The sequence below is a fragment of the Procambarus clarkii genome, chromosome 2 (genome assembly GCF_040958095.1).
Source record: "Procambarus clarkii isolate CNS0578487 chromosome 2, FALCON_Pclarkii_2.0, whole genome shotgun sequence".
NCBI classification, from domain to species: domain Eukaryota; kingdom Metazoa; phylum Arthropoda; class Malacostraca; order Decapoda; family Cambaridae; genus Procambarus; species Procambarus clarkii.
Window position 1 is genome coordinate 44,778,199 of NC_091151.1, and position 20,086 is coordinate 44,798,284.

The 20,086-nt window shown below is 41.9% G+C and overlaps 1 protein-coding gene across 1 annotated transcript in view; it reads right to left on the bottom strand.

Annotated features, from left to right (window-relative positions):
• LOC123762313 (uncharacterized) overlaps positions 1–20,086 on the bottom strand; it is a 95,301-nt gene that overhangs the window by 52,751 nt on the left and 22,464 nt on the right. Inside the window, 1 exon segment of the mRNA XM_069325147.1 lies at positions 416–624. Coding sequence (XP_069181248.1) covers positions 416–543 — 128 coding nt within the window. The 5' untranslated portion in view covers positions 544–624.

The following is a 20,086-nucleotide window of genomic DNA, read 5'->3' on the forward strand; positions in this document are numbered from 1 at the left end:
AGAATACTCCCTGAATTTGCTAATCTAGCTTGATGTAGATATGCCCAAGAGGCTAAGGCCTACCTACGGGGCTAAACCCTGTTCATGAGGGTTATGACCTGAACAAGAAACTAAGTCCTTCCAAGAGGGTAAGACCTCTCATTGAAGTTAAGACCTGTCCATGAGGATAAGACATACCATGAGTATTTACACTTCTTCGTGAGAATACGCACATGTCTACAAGTTTGCGAACGTGTCTGGGATAGCGCAGACTTGTCCGTGAGCGTACGAACAAAAACTGCCCGTTGCCTGATAGGGTACAAAATGTACGTGAGCGTACGAACAAAAACTGCCCGTTGCCTGATAGGGTACAAAATGTACGTGAGCGTACGAACTGGTCCGTATGAGTGCAGGTGGGTTTATTCAGCGTACGTACCTGTCGACCAGCTTCTTGCCCTTGTTGCCGCCCATGGTGGCCTCCCAGGTCTCAAGGTTGGCCTGCACCAGCGCCCGCTCGATGGCGTACCCCTGCCGCTTGACCTCGACCATCTGTATCTCCTTCATCAGGGACTCTGGCAGCAGGCGCCCGGGTTCCTTCACTATACCCAACAGGAACTCGTACTTCTGCCGCCAGCCCCTCAGCACCTGCAGAACAGAAATAATGAACGGTTTAAAACAAAAAGGGAACCTATCTTCTTCTATATATACATTAATTCACTTCAGTAGAGAAAGCAATATGTTTCAAAATAATACAAATCTTTTAATCAAAATAGAAGAGTCAGGTAATTTCTGAAATAAACTGATTGTTTATTTCTGAAATATATTACTGATCGCCTGAAAAAAAATCAAATTGGTAAAAGTAATAAAGACTAAACGAGACCACTAATCTGGAAGAAAGCAAGGATTGCAGCAAGACATTAATAACAAAATATAAAGCAATAGGTCAGTATCCTTGCTCTCATCATACGAATGTGAGCCCCGGATAGTGTATATCTCCCCTCTCGTTGTATATGCACTGAGAATTTACTCTGTTCAGGTCAAAAGTATTCTTGCAGTTGGTCAAAAAGCGATTGTAGTGGCCATAATAACCTTCCAGAGGTTCATATATAGGGCTTAAGCCCAACATTAAACTAATCAACCGTTGGAATGATTTTTTTTGTTTGAGAAAATCCTTGTTGAGAGACTAGAAAATCCTCTGGCTTAATACTACTTATTAAGCAACAATGACTTTGACATAGATAAAATATGCACATCGTCATTAACACATTACCAGTCCCTGTGGCGCAGTGGTAAAATATTCGCCAGGCGCTTTGGCCTAAGTTCGTATTCTGACCGGGGAGAATTGACCGGGTGCCAATCGTTAACTGTAGCTTGTTAACCCAGCAGTGAACTAGTTGTTTAAAGACTTATCGAGACGCATGCCGCGGAAAATTTAGGATTAACGCTATGCGTGCTAGTGGCTATAGAAGAATGTAAGAACTTTTTTATATAAAAAAAAAATATCGGATCAGCTTCGGAAGCTGAACGCGGACTCGACTCGGGAGAGGATATATGTGTCATAGCCTTCATACTTTTGAAACATTTTGATTGTACTTCATCTAGGAATATATAGTATTGTAAATATATCGTCCACCCTGGTACAGTAATTGTATATAATCCGTAGTCCGTATAAATAAATAAACTCTGTTCAGGTTATATATAGGTTATCAGGTTATAAATATCACCACAGAAAACGGGCAATGCCATCAGTCTTGCCTTAACAGAAAATGTTCAATATTAGTCATGGCAAACTAATGTAATTCTTAAATTACTGTCGATCTACATATCTTATTATATATTTTGCTTTTTTATATGTAAAAATAACAAGAAAATACAATGTACAATTATTTTAAAATTGTGTGTAAATTGTACATATATTCTACAAAATATACTGGGGATTTAAATTACTACGTAACGAATTTTCACCAAAAGTATTATAAAAATATAATGAAACTGAACTAACAGCCAGTTATCACAGTTTACACTTTATTTTCCACTAACACTCCAGCTATAATGCAAGGAATATATACAACGAAAATATATACAACCGCTATAATTGAGCAAAGATGCGCAGGCATCGTATTGATGGCGTAAATGCTTGGTGTGTCCTGTCAATGAGAGTTCATAGATAAATTCTGGTAAATACACATGCAGTAGTTTACATACACTTGGAGTTTAATTTAGTTGTGGATTACGTTCAGTATTAAAGTATAGTTGCTGTTTGGTCAGTATGATATTATAATAATTTTCGGAGGGTGATAGGCCTTATAAGCTCAACATCAGCTAAATTTTCTCTTTCGAACGTCATCAGCTATTTAGATTTAGTTTAGTAGTTTTAATATATTATACCCATCTTGTGAGTGGTGATGGACCCATACCCATCTTGTGAGTGGTGATGGACCCATACCATCTTGTGAGTGGTGATGGACCCATACCCATCTTGTGAGTGGTGATGGACCCATACCCATCTTGTGAGTGGTGATGGACCCATACTCATCTTGTGAGTGGTGATGGACCCATACCCATCTTGTGAGTGGTGATGGACCCATACCCATCTTGTGAGTGGTGATGGACCCATACCCATCTTGTGAGTGGTGATGGAACCCATACCCATCTTGTGAGTGGTGATGGACCCATACCCATCTTGTGAGTGGTGATGGACCCATAGGCATTTATGAGGGTGACTGGACCATACCCATCTATGATTGGTGATGGACCCATACCCATCTTGTGAGTGGTGATGGACCCATACGCATCTTATGAGTGGTGATGGACCCATAACGCATCTTATGAGTGGTGATGGACCCATACCCATCTGGAGGGTCTTGTGAGTGGTGATGGACCCATACCCATCTTGTGAGTGGTGGATGGACCCATACCCATCTTGTGAGTGGTGATGGACCCATACGCCATCTTAGTGAGTGGTGGATGGACCCATACCCATCTTGTGAGTGGTGATGGACCCATACCCATCTTGTGAGTGGTGATGGACCCATACTGATGTTGTCACGTGTTGACCCGTCCATGTAGTAACGTTCAAGTGGTGTTGACAAACTGTGTTGTTCTCTCTCTATATATATAATATATATATATAAAATATAAACTGTTGAGACCCCGGACGTCAGACAAACAAATGATATAGTGCTCGGACAAGACATATTGATTCTATCATTATTCTATGAAGCTTAAGTCTCGAGTCACGTCAAGATTTATATTATAATCTAAATTAATGTATTTTCGTTTTAATTTTCAGCGCTAGTATAATATTTTATTTCGAGTGCGAGAAAATGTATTATAATCAATAGTCAATGATGCCTTTGATATGATGATAATAATTATTATTAATATTATAATTATAGCAATTATTGTAATATAGATAATTAGAAAAGAAGGAGAATTTTGAATGTAAATATTCATTACGAATATTAACATTTTCAAAAGTTCACACACCAACTGGACGATGATACATTGGGAAAGTTTAGTGACGAGTGTTCCAACATTAGTTGTGGTTGTGATTATTTTGGTGGTGATAGTGGTGGTGGTGGTCGGTATAGTAGTTACGTTGTGGTTGTAGTAAAAATAACAGCAATAGTAATGGTAGCAGAACCACAGTTCTGCCATGCAGCATTACTAGTTGTAATAGTAACAATAACATCGCAGTAGTAATAGTAGTAGTACTAGTCGAAGTGGTGGTAGTTGTGGTGGTGTTCGAGGCACCTTTAAGACAGAGGCAGCAGCTACCACCTAATTGTAGCCGTCATTACAGGGAAGGTAGATAATCCAGATTAACGACTCGTGGAGGCCACCCCTCGCCAGCACACACGATTAGCACTGAAACTCCTGCAGTGGTCGTGGTATTTACACGTCGAATGATTTTCCCAGTGCAAGGTTCGAGGCTCGCCAAGTCTCGCACCTCCGCCAGGGTTGCTCACTTGAGGTTTCTAAGGCGATTGTTTACTAGAGTGAACATGTTCCACTGAATTTATGTTTCTGTGATATATTCGACTGAATTTAAGATTCTGTGATATTTTCTCGATCATTTCGAGAGATATTACTCTCCTTGAAAGACTTTGGTACACGTCAGGAACATATATCTTCCTACAATGTGATAAAAAAAAGAAAATATATTTTTTTCTGAACAGCTTCTTGTAGTTGTGAAATCAGAGTTAAGGATTTGTCTCCTGTATAGCAAATATAGTGCTGCTGTTGTTCTTTAATAATCAAGTTTTCTATATCTTACGAAATGTTAAGGTCAAGGTACACGAGCTTGAACTTAACATTTCGCAAGATATGGTACTAGAAACAAACCCACGCGCGCGCATACAACCGAGTCAACACAAACACACGTCAAACTACGAGTGGTTTGTGACCAGCCAGACTGTAGTGTCAGGTAACTGAAGTACCTGTCTACCTGTTGACTACTGGCTGGCTGTTGGCTTTAGGGATCAACGTCCTTACGGCCTGTTCTTCGACCAGGGCCTCCTGGTTGATGATTTAGTCAACCAGACTGTTGGACGCAGCTGCTCGCAGCCTGACGTATGAATCACAGTCTGGCTGATGAGGTATGCCTTATAGATGTTTATCAAGTTGACCAAACCACACACTAGAAAGTGAAGAGACGACGACGTTTCGGTCCGTCCTGAACCATTCTCAAGTCGATTTATCAAGTTCTTTCTTAAACACCGTGAGATGTCGATCACAGTATCAGTAACAGCACAGTCTCTGTGCGTAATAATTTCCTCCGACATGATGCATTGCAAATATCTGTAAACATTATTGAATATTCAAGGACTAATAATCTCTAAAAAAGATTACTTGCAGACGTGTGATGAGAAGGATATTATTGGATAACCCTTAAATGACGATCGTCGTAATTCCTACTTGAAAAAATAATCAAATCAATTAGCTTTGACGTTGAGAAAAATTATCGAGGAGAGAATTTCTTGACTCGGGGCTTTCTTAAGGTGGCATTGGATGAGTTGCGGATCACAAGAAAATCTATTAATTAAACCTGTTTTTGTTTTCACTTGCTTATGTAGATCATCGAAGACTGGAACTCTGGTTAATATACGAAACTGTTGCTCCAACACCCGGGTCACGGTGGCTTGTGTTTTGAAATGATAACTTGTGTCTTGTAACGATAACTTGTGTCTTGTAACGATAACTTGTGTCTTGAAACGATATCTTGTGTCTTGTAACGATAACTTGTGTCTTGTAACGATATCTTGTGTCTTGTAACGATAACTTGTGTCTTGTAACGATAACTTGTGTCTTGTAACGATAACTTGTGTCTTGTAACGATAACTTGTGTCTTGTAACGATAACTGTTGCCTTGTAAACTGTTACATTTCCCCACCATCGAATTAAACAAAACTTATTTTTATTATCATGGCGGAAATCATTTTCCAATATCATTAATACCATTGTTGCGTATAAATAATATCTCAATGTTAAATTATTTTTCTAAATTAAGATTATCAAGGTCTTGGATTTCATTATTTGTAAAATGTCGCCTCTTAGCCATCGCTTTGCAGAACAAAAATAATTATTAATTTGTTTAAATGGTTTTCAATTATTTTTTTAGTTGGAGAATTATCTCGTCTATAAATATTCCAATTTGTAAATATAATTGTATACAATACAATATTATAGAAAATAGTTACACAATTAAATACAATACAGAACAATGAAATACAATACAGCATAACGTAATATAATTCAACACAAGGTAAATGCATACAATAGAACTTTGCAGCACAATACAGTGTTATACAACACAGTGTGATATCTTGGTTAGATTTGTCGAAAACCTTTACAAATGCATTTTATCATGCGGGTCAGTAGGTCTATCTGCCCCCCTTACTCTTCTGTTTTCCAGGGATATGAGGTTCAGCTCCCTTAACCTTTCCTGGTAGCTCATACCTCTCAATTCCGGGACCAGTCTGGTGGCATACCTCTGAATCTGTGTGTGTGTGTGTGTGTGTGTGTGTGTGTGTGTGTGTGTGTGTTTAGACCAAATACCACCAGTCCTCAGAGAGTGTGGGAGGAGGGTAGACCAAACACCATCAACCCCCCACAGTGTGTGTATATGTTTGAAGACCAAGCTCCACCAACCCCACACAAACTAAGGCGGTGGATCGAACCAGTGACCTTGTGTAGCATGGCTGACGTTAATTATAACCTACATGCGAGGCACCACATGCATCTACATACTCCATGTTGGGTGGGATGGCTTACTATGTAGCTACACTCCCAACATGTTTGCCTTTATTTGATCCCTTTTTTAATATGCTAGAAGAATATTCGGTTATATACCGAAGCAATTCCAATTAACATGTATATGATTGTATTTTATGAGGGGCCTTAGTCGATATATTGACTGGAAGTGTAGATTATTGTCTTCAGCGTTTTTCTTGGTTTCTCAGTGAAGCTTGACCAGGTCTTATCTTCACTAGCCTTCGGCGGTCATTAGCAGGCAGGTGCTGAAGCAACAGTGCGTTACGTATGCCCCAGGCTCCTTCCTCGCCTTCCTTTCACAGCATACTATGAATGGCACTGTTACGCCCGTTGGCCACACCTGCTTGCCACCTCTTCCCCCTTGTCACACCGGCTCAGTTTACCTGCTCGTCACATCTGCTTGTAGCACGTGCTCGTAATACTTTCTCGCCTCACCTCTTGTCATTCCTGCTTGTCACACCTGCTCGTTATACATGCTTGAGACACCTATCAGTCACATATGCATGTCACACCTGCCCGTCTCACCTACCTGTTATACCTGTCCGTCACACCAGCCCGTTATGCATGCCCATCATTCTGGCCAACCACACAAGAAATCTATTCTGTGAATACCTGAGTGAACTCGGTGACCAGCAACCATATTAAAGCCCTGTATGGTCGCTGAAGGTAACAAGTCTGTGAATGTGCTTAGGTAGCTTCAAGGTACGCTTATGCAGGAACTTGTATGGACAAATACCTAAGAAACAAGTTCACTTAGAAAAATGGTAACAAAAGTACCCAGATATCCGGTATTTACATATACATATACATAGGTCCTAGTATTATAAGCAGCAATGAAGTTGTTGGAGGTTAAATTATTCGAATTTACAGCTCTTTGACCCATTACTTTTAATCAGCATATTTGAAAGTACATCTGGTAAGATTTTGAAACAAATTTTAATTTTTATTAAAATCATAAATACGCAACATTTTTTTTATTTATTTTTATTGACTATATATAATTTTGTCTCTTTGATTTCTTTCAAAATCTCATTAAGTGTATTAGGGAATATACTCTGCCTATTAGGGAAAATCTTTCAAAAATTTTTTAATTAAATGTACTTCCTTGTATAAGATTATTACTTCTTTTAAAGCCAGTTCCTATTATAATCATAATATATATACGCGTGTTTGTGTTCAAAACTCATTTACATAAACACAATTGACAGTTGAGAGGCGGGCCGAAAGAGCAAAGTTCAACCCCCGCATAAACACAACTAGTAAACACAAATTATATTTCCGTTGAAGATGAAATCTAAAATTATATTCAATTTATTTAATGTCAGCATGTCAGTAACCAGGTCGTGAATGGCGTCACGCTCCAAGTTCGTGAACAATTCATACCGTGAGCCCCATGTATCCAGGCATGTGTATATCCCGGTATTAGTGTTGTTTACTTGGTCACTAAAGCGTTTATGTGGGATGGAAAACAATCATCACAATCAGATCAGCTCAAGGAGAAGCCGAAGAGGAGGGAACGAGCACCGCTGCCACCTACAGCGTACGCCAGATAGAAGGGAACACGCCACTACAACACGTACGTCAAACCCTAGAAAGATGGGAACATACACCACACGCAGCAACACCAGACCTGAGGGAGAAGGGAACACGCATCACCGCCGGCCAAACCAGACCGTAGCCTCGCTCTGCCGCCCACTGACCTTCAACACCTGCCTTGGCCGCCACACGCCTTCACGAGGAACCAATTTTTGATTTCTCGTCCGGCCACACGGGTAGCGAGTCCGTCCCACTGACGGAACAGTCCACACGCACAATGGCTTAATACACAATAGAAATGACAAAAAAACACTCAGCAATTACCTAAATACAAAGATGTTTTTAATGCGACGGGAAAAATTCGAAAGTAAGAAAGTTTAAACTATTAGAATGTGTGCTACCAAAGTGTATCATTTGGTTCACAGTTGAGGGTCACCGATCGCCAGGAGCTAGTTTGGTGTCTCACGGAAGGCAATTTAATTCATGTGGGAGAACGTGTGACAGCTGAAACATTAGTCGAGGGTGTTTTGATACTCACACTCACCTCCAGCTCGGTTTGAAGGACATGTTCGCCGCTCCCAGAGGAAGTGTAGTAAAGTGATACGTTTTGGTTTTCTTGTCATGAGTGAACTGTTTGGAGAAAATGTGTAGCATTGGTGTTTTGTAATGAAGGAAGTGGTGGATACTAGAGATAACAGTCCTTGTTTTGTAGTAGAAGCACATTCATCCCAGAGCCTCGCAACCGAATCCGGCCAGTTCGAACCCTGGACCTGGAGTGTCGACTGGGCATCGGTCCTTAATTATTAGTCCCTGTTCACCCAGCAGTAATTAGGGACCTGGCTGCAAACAGATTGACGGATCGTATTCCAGGGAATACTAGTTGAGTAAGGCTAAAAATGAAATAAAAGAGGGAGAGCTCTAAGCATACAGACAGCGATTGATATGTCGTCTACTCCCGTTCCTACCTGTGTACAGACAATGAAATTAAAAATAAAAGAAGCTAGACGGGAGTTGGGTCGAGTTTTGATGTGTTTGGTCCCAGGGTGTCGCCTTACCCTTGTCTGGCACATCTGGCCTTGCACTTGACACCTTCCTCGTTTTGCTGTTTGAAGTTTTATTTTTGTATCGAACAAATCTGAATAATGTACATTATTCTCACTGCTTCAGAGGGTAAATCACTCTGATCGACCCTTTCTCTGAGCGAATCCGAATGATAAACATTGTGTACAAATACACAGGTTTGCTACGAGCCTAGTGCAAGAATTAAGATACCTAAACTACGAAGACAAGTTAAGGAAACTCAATCTCACAATCCAAGAGGAGATAATTAATATATTTAATTAACATTAACATTAATTACGGGGAACAGAAGAGGTGACCAGGACTGTGTTGCCACTGTAAAAAAAAACTAACAATAGGACGTAATTGGAAGCTGGAAAATGAGTTGAAGAAATATAAGGAAATACTCGTACCCTGACCAGGTGGTCGATAAGTGGAATGCACTGAAAGAGAAGTTGTGAAAGTTAACTCTATCGACAACTTGTAATGCCAGATATGGCAAGAACTCGAACATCAGCAAAGTTAAACAAAACTCACCAGATACAACACGGCTAGTAGACGGGGCAATAGGAGCTAGACACCATTCTCCAATAGTCACTGATAGATAAGCACTATTACAGCGAGTGAGAGTACACAAAAGACGACGGTGCGAGGCATTGTGAGTGAGAGAGGCAGTATGAGAGGGGCAGCAATAGCTCCAAACCGGCCCCTGGCGCCGATGACTAACTCATCTCTCCCTCCAGCGGTCTATAATACCAGCCTCGTGTGCCGTAATCACCAACCAGTTTCCTCAATGTTGCGTGTTCCTTGGGAGACGTTATATTAGCTCGCGTGATCGACTATGTTACGACCACGTGACGTAAAGAAAATCGAAACATTTTGTTTTCCAGGAGTTTAAACCAGTAGCATAAATATCATTGCCTCTCATTATCGTAAGAAACTACATATTAAACGTAACGTTATATGTTTGATTTTGCTAAAATATATCAGTACAAACCTCAAAAATATGTCAACTCTAAATGTTTAACCTTGGGAAATGGAAAGCAATCTGAAGATAAAGGTAAGACTCAACCAAAAGTTATTTTAAGATGAGATCAACGATGTCAAGGAGACCTTAGGGGTGTTAAAGGCACGTTAACTCCGGGAATATATTGCAACGCAAGTGTTGCATGACATTACTGCATATTAATTTATGGTAGGGTGTCTGACGTTCTGTTCTTGTTCATCGACATGACTGTTCGTGTCTTCCCTTCTCACCTATAGTTTGGATAACCTATTTTACCCTCCCTTCCAAACAGATAGAGAGCGACAAACTAAGATAGAGAGAGTAGGTGTGCATGAGTAGAGAAATCAACGAGAAAATACACAGACAAACACAAACACACACACACACACACACACACACACACACACACACACACACACACACACACACACACACACACACACACACACACACAAGCCGAGGAACTAAGGGACAAAAAAGGTAATAAGAAACAACAATGTATCACAGAGATAAAAAGATCTTCAGTGAGAGAGATATTAGCAAGTGAAATCCCCTAAAAGAGGAGGTAGTTAAGACTAAATCTGAATGTTTCCAATCATCGAGATCCTCGTAGCCCGACAACTGATATATTCCAGGAAACTACCCACAATAGTTGCCTAATACCCGAGTACTCTTCAAAAGCAATGTAAAACAAAAGGATAACGATAGAAGCTGAAAAAGTCAAATGAGTCGAATCACTGTAAATACTCTTACCCTGAACGTGTGGTGTGGAAGCCACCTTCCTCCAAAGCTACAAGGCCAGATATGACAACGCATTCAACCGAGAGGACAGTTAAATGAATTCACAACAGCCACAGCAAGACGGGATACGAGGAGCTAAATCTCGCTCACCAGTAATCACCATTATGTAGGTACTGTTAGGTAAGCACACGCCGAATGAAGCAGAAAGTAAAGCACGCTGTTCACGAGCAGTGAGACATGACATAAAAAAATAATGAAACGGTTGACTCCTTTCCCGGCTCTCCCTTTCCTGTCTTCCCCCCTCCTCCTCCTCCTCTTTCTTAAACAACGAAGGGCCATCTTGAGGGCCACATTGTCTTCTATCTATACCACTCGGCCCTCACCTCCTTTCACAAATCTCTACGCCCATGTTAAACTGTGTATACTCCCACATTGTCGTGCCGCCACCGCCATACACCCAGTCTCATTCACCTGCATGTATAACATACTTAACCGCTTTCACGCACGCACACACACACACACACACACACACACACACACATACACACACACACACACACTGGAGAGAAGGGACTTCGTGACAAATCGCCAACACGGGTTAAAGGAGGGTAAATCTTGCCTTACTGGCTTAATAGAATTCCACGATCAGGTGACAAAGTTTAAGCAAAAAAGAAAAGGATGGGCGATCTGCATTTTCCTGAACTGTCGGAAAGCCTTTGACACAGTACTCAATAAGAGGTTGGTGCATAAGCGGGAGAAACTGGCAGGAGTAACTGGTAAGATGCTCCAGTGGATAAGGGAGTACCTAAGCAATGGGAAGCAGAGAGTTACAGTGAGGAGTGAAACCTTAGATTTGCGTAAAGTCACCAGTGGGGTCCCACAGGGCTCTGTACTCGGTCCTATCCTGTTTCTGATATACGTAAATGATTTCCCAGAGGGTATAGACTCATTCCTCTCAATGTTTGCTGGCGATGCCAAAATCACGAGACGGATTAAACAGAGGAATACTCTTTGAAGCTTCGAGAAGACCTGGACAAACTGAAGGAATGGTCGAACAAATGGTTGTTATAGTTTAACCCAAGAAAGTGTAATGTAATGAAGATAGGTGCAGGGAGCAGGAGGCCAGATACAAGGTATCATTTTGGAGATGAAATTCTTCAAGAATCAGAGAGAGAGAGAAGGACTTGGGGGGTTGATGAATAGGTACAAGGAGAATATAGAAAAAGAGATTTACACAGAGAATATGAAAGAAGAGAGGCACAAGGAAAAGAATAAGTTGTGAGTCAAAAGGAGAAGAATGTGAAAGACGAGCAACTATTGCCTGATATCCGCGTTTGAGCTCCCCACATCCGACGTTAACAGCTTCCAACGAGATCATAAACCATCGCTCGCAGAGATAATGTCCAATCCCAATAGAGACAACAGAAATTAACACAATAATACGTTTCTTCAACTCTCTCTCTCTCTCTCTCTCTCTCTCTCTCTCTCTCTCTCTCTCTCTCTCTCTCTCTCTCTCTCTCTCTTTCTCTCTCACACACACTCGTGAGCTCACTTCATTCCCAGAATCCCAGTCAGCACCTGATTATCACTTAGAAATATCTGAAAGCAAAGCGTAGGCGTGCATACATTCCCGAGGATAATGAATATTTATAGAATACGTATATCTGTACTTAAACACACACACACACACACACACGAACATCGGAAAGGGACTATGAGAACGATATTGCAATCAAAGCGAAAAAACAACCTAAGTTACTACACAGTCATATAAGAAGAAAAATGTCGGTGAACGACCAAGTGACAAGACTAAGGAAGACAGAGGGGGCATATACTGAAAGTGACAAGGAAATCTGCGAGGCACTGAATGCCAGTTTCCATGGAGTGTTCACTACCGAGCCTGAGCAGCTCCCATTGTTGGAAGGGGTTACCCTAGATGAAAGACTATCAGATATAGAGGTGACAGCAGAGGAGGTAATGAAACAGTTGACAACTCTAGATGCAACTAAAGCAGTTGGACCAGACAAAGTATCACCGTGGATACTAAAAGAAGCAGCACAGGCCCTCAGCGTGCCTCTGGCAATGATCTTTAATGAGTCACTTATGTCAGGAGAATTGCCCAGTTGCTGGAAGAAGGCAAATGTCGTGCCGATCTTCAAGAAAGGAGATAGGGAGGAGGCACTTAACTACAGACCTGTATCACTGACAAGCATCCCCTGTAAAATACTGGAAAGAATAATTAGGCTACGACTGGTTGCACACCTGGAGAACATTAGGTTTGTGAACAAACATCAACATGGGTTCTGGACAGGGAAATCGTGCCTAACAAACCTTCTGGAATTCTATGATAAAATAACGAGGATAAGACAGGACAGAGATGGTTGGGCAGACTGCATATTTCTGGACTGCCAAAAAGCCTTTGATACAGTACCGCACATGAGACTGCTGTTCAAGCTCGAGAGGCAGGCGGGGGTGGGGGGAAAGGTCCTAGAATGGATAAGGAACTACCTAACAGGAAGGAGCCAAAGAGTTACGGTAAGGGGCGAGAAGTCGGACTGGCGAACAGTAACAAGTGGAGTACCACAAGGATCGGTGCTGGGACCAATTCTATTTCTTGTATATGTTAACGACATGTTTACAGGCGTAGAGTCCTACATGTCGATGTTTGCGGATGATGCAAAGTTGATGAGAAGAGTTGTGACAGATGAGGATTGCAGGATCCTCCAAGAGGACCTGAACAGATTGCAGAGATGGTCAGAGAAATGGCTACTAGAATTCAACACGAGCAAATGTAAAGTTATGGAAATGGGACTAGGAGATAGGAGACCAAAGGGACAGTACACAATGAAGGGGAACAGCCTACCTGTAACGACGCGTGAAAGAGACCTGGGGGTGGACGTAACACCTAATCTATCTCCTGAGGCACATATTAATAGGATAACGACAGCAGCGTACTCTACACTGGCAAAAGTTAGAACATCATTCAGAAACCTAAGTAAGGAGGCATTTAGGGCGCTTTACACTGCCTACGTAAGGCCAGTCTTAGAGTATGCCGCCTCATCATGGAGTCCCCATCTGAAGAAGCATATAATGAAACTGGAAAAGGTTCAGAGGTTTGCAACGAGACTCGTCCCAGAGCTACGAGGGATGGGGTATGAAGAGCGCCTGAGGGAACTGTGCCTTACGACACTAGAAAGAAGAAGGGAGAGGGGGGACATGATAGGAACGTATAAGATTCTCAGAGGAATTGACAGAGTGGACATAGACGAAATGTTCACACGGAATAGTAACAGAACGAGAGGACATGGATGGAAGCTTGAAACTCAGATGAGTCACAGAGATGTAAGGAAGTTTTCTTTTAGCGTGAGAGTAGTGGGGAAATGGAATGCACTTCAGGAACAGGTTGTGGAAGCAAATACTATTCATAATTTTAAAACCAGGTATGATAGGGAAATGGGACAGGAGTCATTGCTGTAAACAACCGATGCTCGAAAGGCGGGATCCAAGAGTCAATGCTCGATCCTGCAAGCACATATAGGTGAGTACATATAGGTGAGTACACACACACACAACTGTGTGTGTGTGTGTGTGTGATGAGAAGATGGGAGAAGAAGGAGGAGAAGATGAGAAACCCATGGTTTAATCAAAGATGTAGGCTAGCTAAGCAGCAAAGTAAAAGGGCATGGAGAAACTATAGGAATAACAGGACACTGGAGAGCAGAGAAAGATACCAGAATGCCAGGAATGAATATGTCAGGATGAGAAGAGAGGCAGAAAGACAATACGAAAATGACATCGCAAGCAAGGCAAAGACTCAGCCTAAATTGTTGCATAGCCACATTAGGAGAAAAACAACAGTAAAGGAACAGGTTATGAGATTAAGGATAAGGGCGGAAGGATTCACTACAAATGACAAGGAAGTGTGTGAGGAATTGAATAAGAAATTCCAGGAGGTCCTCACCTTAGAACAAGGAGAAATTCCAGAGGTAAGTGAGGGAATAGCTAACAAGGAACCACTGGAAGAGTTTGAGATTACCAGTGGGGAAGTAAGGAAGTGTTTACTAGAGTTGGACGTGACAAAGGCTATAGGCCCAGATGGAATCTTCCCTTGGGTTCTAAAGGAAGGTGCAAGAGAACTGAGCCTACCACTCTCCATAGTGTATAACAAATCACTGGCAACAGGGGAACTGCCAGATATTTGGAAAGCAGCTAACGTAGTCCCGATATACAAGAAAGGGGATAGACAGGAGGCACTGAACTACAGGCCAGTGTCCCTAACCTGCATACCATGCAAGCTGATGGAGAAGATTGTGCGAAAAAAACTAGTGGAGCATCTGGAGCGAAGGAACTTTGTAACACAGCATCAACATGGGTTCAGGGATGGCAGGTCCTGCCTCACAGGGTTACTTGAATTCTACGACCAGGCAACAAAAATAAGGCAAGAAAGAGAAGGGTGGGCAGACTGCATATTTTTGGATTGTCAGAAAGCCTTTGATACAGTGCCACACAAGAGGCTAGTGCGAAAGTTGGAGATGCAGGCTGGAGTGAGAGGGAAGGTACTCCGGTGGATAGAGGAATACCTAAGCAACAGGAGACAACGAGTCTGTGTGAGGGGTGAGGTCTCAGATTGGCGAGACGTCACAAGTGGAGTCCCGCAGGGGTCAGTCCTTGGACCTATACTGTTTCTGGTATATGTAAATGATCTCCCAGAGGGTATAGATTCGTTCCTCTCAATGTTTGCCGACGATGCAAAAATTATGAGGAGGATTGAAACAGAGGATGATAGTAGGAGGCTACAAGATGACCTGGATAGACTGAGTGAATGGTCCAACAAATGGCTGTTGAAGTTCAACCCGAGTAAATGCAAAGTAATGAAACTAGGAAGTGGAAACAGGAGGCCAGGCACAGGATACAGAATAGGAGATGAAGTACTTAATGAAACAGACAGAGAGAAAGATCTAGGAGTTGATATCACACCAAACCTGTCTCCTGAAGCCCACATAAAGAGAATAACGTCTGCGGCATATGCGAGGCTGGCTAACATCAGAACGGCGTTCAGGAACCTGTGTAAGGAATCATTCAGAATCTTGTACACCACATATGTAAGACCAATCCTGGAGTATGCGGCCCCAGCATGGAGCCCGTACCTTGTCAAGCACAAGACGAAGCTGGAAAAAGTCCAAAGGTATGCTACTAGACTAGTCCCAGAACTAAGAGGCATGAGTTATGAGGAAAGGCTGCGGGAAATGCACCTCACGACACTTGGACAGAAGAGTAAGGGGGGACATGATCACAACCTACAAAATCCTCAGGGGAATCGACCGGGTAAACAAGGATGAACTATTCAACACTGGTGGGACGCGAACAAGGGGACACAGGTGGAAGCTGAGTACCCAAATGAGCCACAGAGACGTTAGAAAGAACTTTTTCAGTGTCAGAGTAGTTAGTAAATGGAATGCATTAGGAAGTGATGTGGTGGAGGCTGACTCCATACACAGTTTCAAATGTAGATATGATAGAGCCCAATAGGCTCAGGAATCTGTACACCAGTTGATTGACGGTTGAGAGGCGGGACCAAAGAGCCAGAGCTCAACCCCCGCAAGCACAATTAGGTGAGTACAATTAGGTGAATTAGGTGAGTACACACACACACACACACACACACACACACACACACACACACACACACACACACACACACACACACACACACACACACGTATTATTAATACCAACATTTACCGCAACAACACAGGCATAACGTACAAAATGAAACCCATTAAGTGACTTAAGATGGAGCAACAGCCAAGACAGGTAATCATCAAGCCCATCACGTGAGCACGACGGAGGATAACAACACCAGTGTCATCATTACCGGCGGGATAACCCGGACACGGTTCTCACGCACCAACCACGATTCCGCCCGTCCTAAACACCCCGAGGAAGAAGCTGCAGGTTAAGAAATAGCAACAGTTGTAGGTACGAGGATAGTATCCGATCTACTGAAATACTTATGGACTTCAGAAGTCTCAGTGAAGTCCTTATGGACTTCAGAAGTTCCAGTGAAGTCCTTATGGACTTCAGAAGTCCCAGTGAAGTCCTTATGGACTTCAGTAGTCCCAGTGAAGTCCTTATGGACTTCAGTGAACCTTATGAAGATTTTACATTATGTACATGACCCCATATGGACAATATGGGGTCTACATATTCAATGCAGCCTGCAGGAAATTCTGTTAATTACTAGAGAATTCTTGATAGTGCCAAAGAAACAATTTAGATCACCTGGTATATATATATTCCCTTCTCATACCAAAAATGTTACAAGTTTCTATGAGAACAGAATGTCAATCAGTGATGAAAATTGCCAAAATTGGCAACGTTAGTGGTGCCAAGAGCGTTCCCAATAATTTCCCCAGGTAAATACGATTAAATATCTCTAAGTGCCTGCAGTCACGGTTGAGCAATGCTAACCGCTTGTCCGGAAGGATGCCCAGTCAATCTCTCTCTGCACCTCTCAAAGTCAGCCTCTCTCCACTTCACAGTCAGACAGACATACGGAAATACACAGGCATAGAGAAAATGACATTCAGACAGATATAGACAGAGACACATAGAGAGAGAGAGAGAGAAACGGAGAGACAAAGAGAGGGTCAGAGTGTGAGACAGAGACAGAGAGAGAGAGACAGAGAGAGAGAGAGAGAGAGAGAGAGAGAGAGAGAGAGAGAGAGATAGAGAGAAAAAGAAACAGACATACAGGAGAGACAGAAAGACAGACAGACACACAGTGACAAACATACATACAGAAGACATAGACAAAAAAGCAGAAAAGACAGTGATACAGTGATATATAGACTGACATGTATCACTGTGATATATGTCAGATTATATATATATATATATATATATATATATATATATATATATATATATATATATATATATATATATATATATATATATATATATATATATATATATATATATATATGTCGTACCTAGTAGCCAGAACGCACTTCTCAGCCTACTATGCAAGGCCCGATTTGCCTAATAAGCCAAGTTTTCATGAATTAATTGTTTTTCGACTACCTAACCTACCTAACCTAACCTAACCTAACTTTTTCGGCTACCTAACCTAACCTAACCTATAAAGATAGGTTAGGTTAGGTTAGGTAGGGTTGGTTAGGTTCGGTCATATATCTACGTTAATTTTAACTCCAATAAAAAAAAATTGACCTCATACATAATGAAATGGGTAGCTTTATCATTTCATAAGAAAAAAATTAGAGAAAATATATTAATTCAGGAAAACTTGGCTTATTAGGCAAATCGGGCCTTGCATAGTAGGCTGAGAAGTGCGTTCTGGCTACTAGGTACGACATATATATATATATATATATATATATATATATATATATATATATATATATATATATATATATATATATATATATATATATATATATAATATAATTACATAATTATTTTTTCTTTTATCATTATTCTTAACCATTTCTTCAATTCTGAAAATCACTTTTATTTAAGATCGTATTCTCTAACGGCACTGAAGGCCGTGGCTTCTGAAATATTTGTTATGGCCAAAAGACAAGAGACATCTTAAGAGTATTTAATTCTCTTGAGATGAACACTATGGTCATGTAGGACAGCAGAGCCATATCGCTTCCGGTTTTAGCTTCCCAGTAGAGAAGTGCTCCCGAGATTGTAAACCCAACCCAAATGGTAATTAAAGTAACACTTATGTTTATACTTTGATAATGATCTCTTTGGTATGATTCTTGAGGATTTCCTTATCAGGTCGTTCATCAGTCAATCATTATTATTATCATAAATAACTTCAATTTTATTTCGCAGAGATGAAGTAGTGAAGGACAGTCTCGAGGTCAGCTTTGACTCACTCCTGTCTTCTTGGCTCCAACACTTTCACCACCACCAAGCCACCTGGTCACGACTCCTACACCACCACTAAGCCCCCTGGTCACGACTCCTTCACCACCACCAAGCCCCCTGGTCACGACTCCTTCACCACCACCAAGCCACCTGGGCACGAGCCCTCCACTATCAAGCCACCTTGATACGTCTCCTACACCTTCAACAAGCCTCCTGGACACGACCACTATTACCAAGACTACCATAACTACCATTACCACCATCGTCAAACCATCTGCCCTAGCAACTACTGCTAATTAACACCATCGACACTCTCACTATCATCACAACCACAACCAACATCACACCAACAATCAACATCTCTAAAATCACCAAAAACAATATTACCACCACTGTTACCATGACAACATCACCAAACACAATGGAAACTCTTTGCACACAAATACATGCATATACAGGTGGGGGGACATGGTGGGTGAGGGAACAACACGCTGGATTCGTAGACTTAGGGACCGGGCGATGGCGGAAACAAATGGGTACAGTTTCTTTTACCCTGATGCACCTGTTACCTAGCAGTAAATAGGTACCTGGGAGCTAGACAGCTGCTACGGCCTGTTTCTGGGGGTCGTGTGTGTGTGTGTGGAAAAAAAATTGGTTGATTGATTGACAGTTGATATGCGGGCCGAAAGAACCAGAGCTCAACCCCTGCAAGCACAACTTGGTGAATACACCGACACACACACACACACACACACACACACACACACACACACACACACACATACACACACACACACACACACACACATACACACATATAGAGGCGTGACGGCAGTGAACAACATATAAATAACAGGTGAAAGAAAGGAAAATTGGAGCGAGTCCATGTCCTTGAGCTGAGCAGCATCTGTTGACACCTGCACTCACACACCTGCCATACATCACCCATACGCTTGTCATTCCTGCAACCCCACACCTGCATCCACACACACTTTACATCCCTGCACCCACACATATGCTATACATACAACCATGCACATATCGTATCTGCACCAATACACCTACCAAACCTTCACCCACACACCTGCCATATCTGCACCTAACACATATGGCATACCTGTCCCTACACACCTGCCATACCTGCACACCACACACCTGTCATACCTTTGCCTTCACCCATTCACGTATTGTGCGTCACACTAGATGCCATAGATTGCTTTAGGTGACTTTATCATTGAATGTATATGTGTGCTTGTGTGTGTGAGTGTGAGTGTTAGCGTAAGTTTGTGTATGATGTGTATGTATATGCGAGTGTTTATGTGTGTTTATGGATAGATGATTTCCAAAGCATCTTTGAATCTCATTTCAAAACGTTCTCTCTTCCCTCATCACCATCAGGTCTCCTCCCCCATCACCATTCACTCCCGGACACCATCACCATAATGATGGTCACTATCACTCCAGCTCACAATCTCCAACTTGTGAGCTGGAGTGAAGATAACAGTGGAAGCCCGAGTCGCCTTGCTTGGCCGCTTGAGACTTACAGATGATCACTCAAGCAGCACAGAGATAATGAAGGAGTTG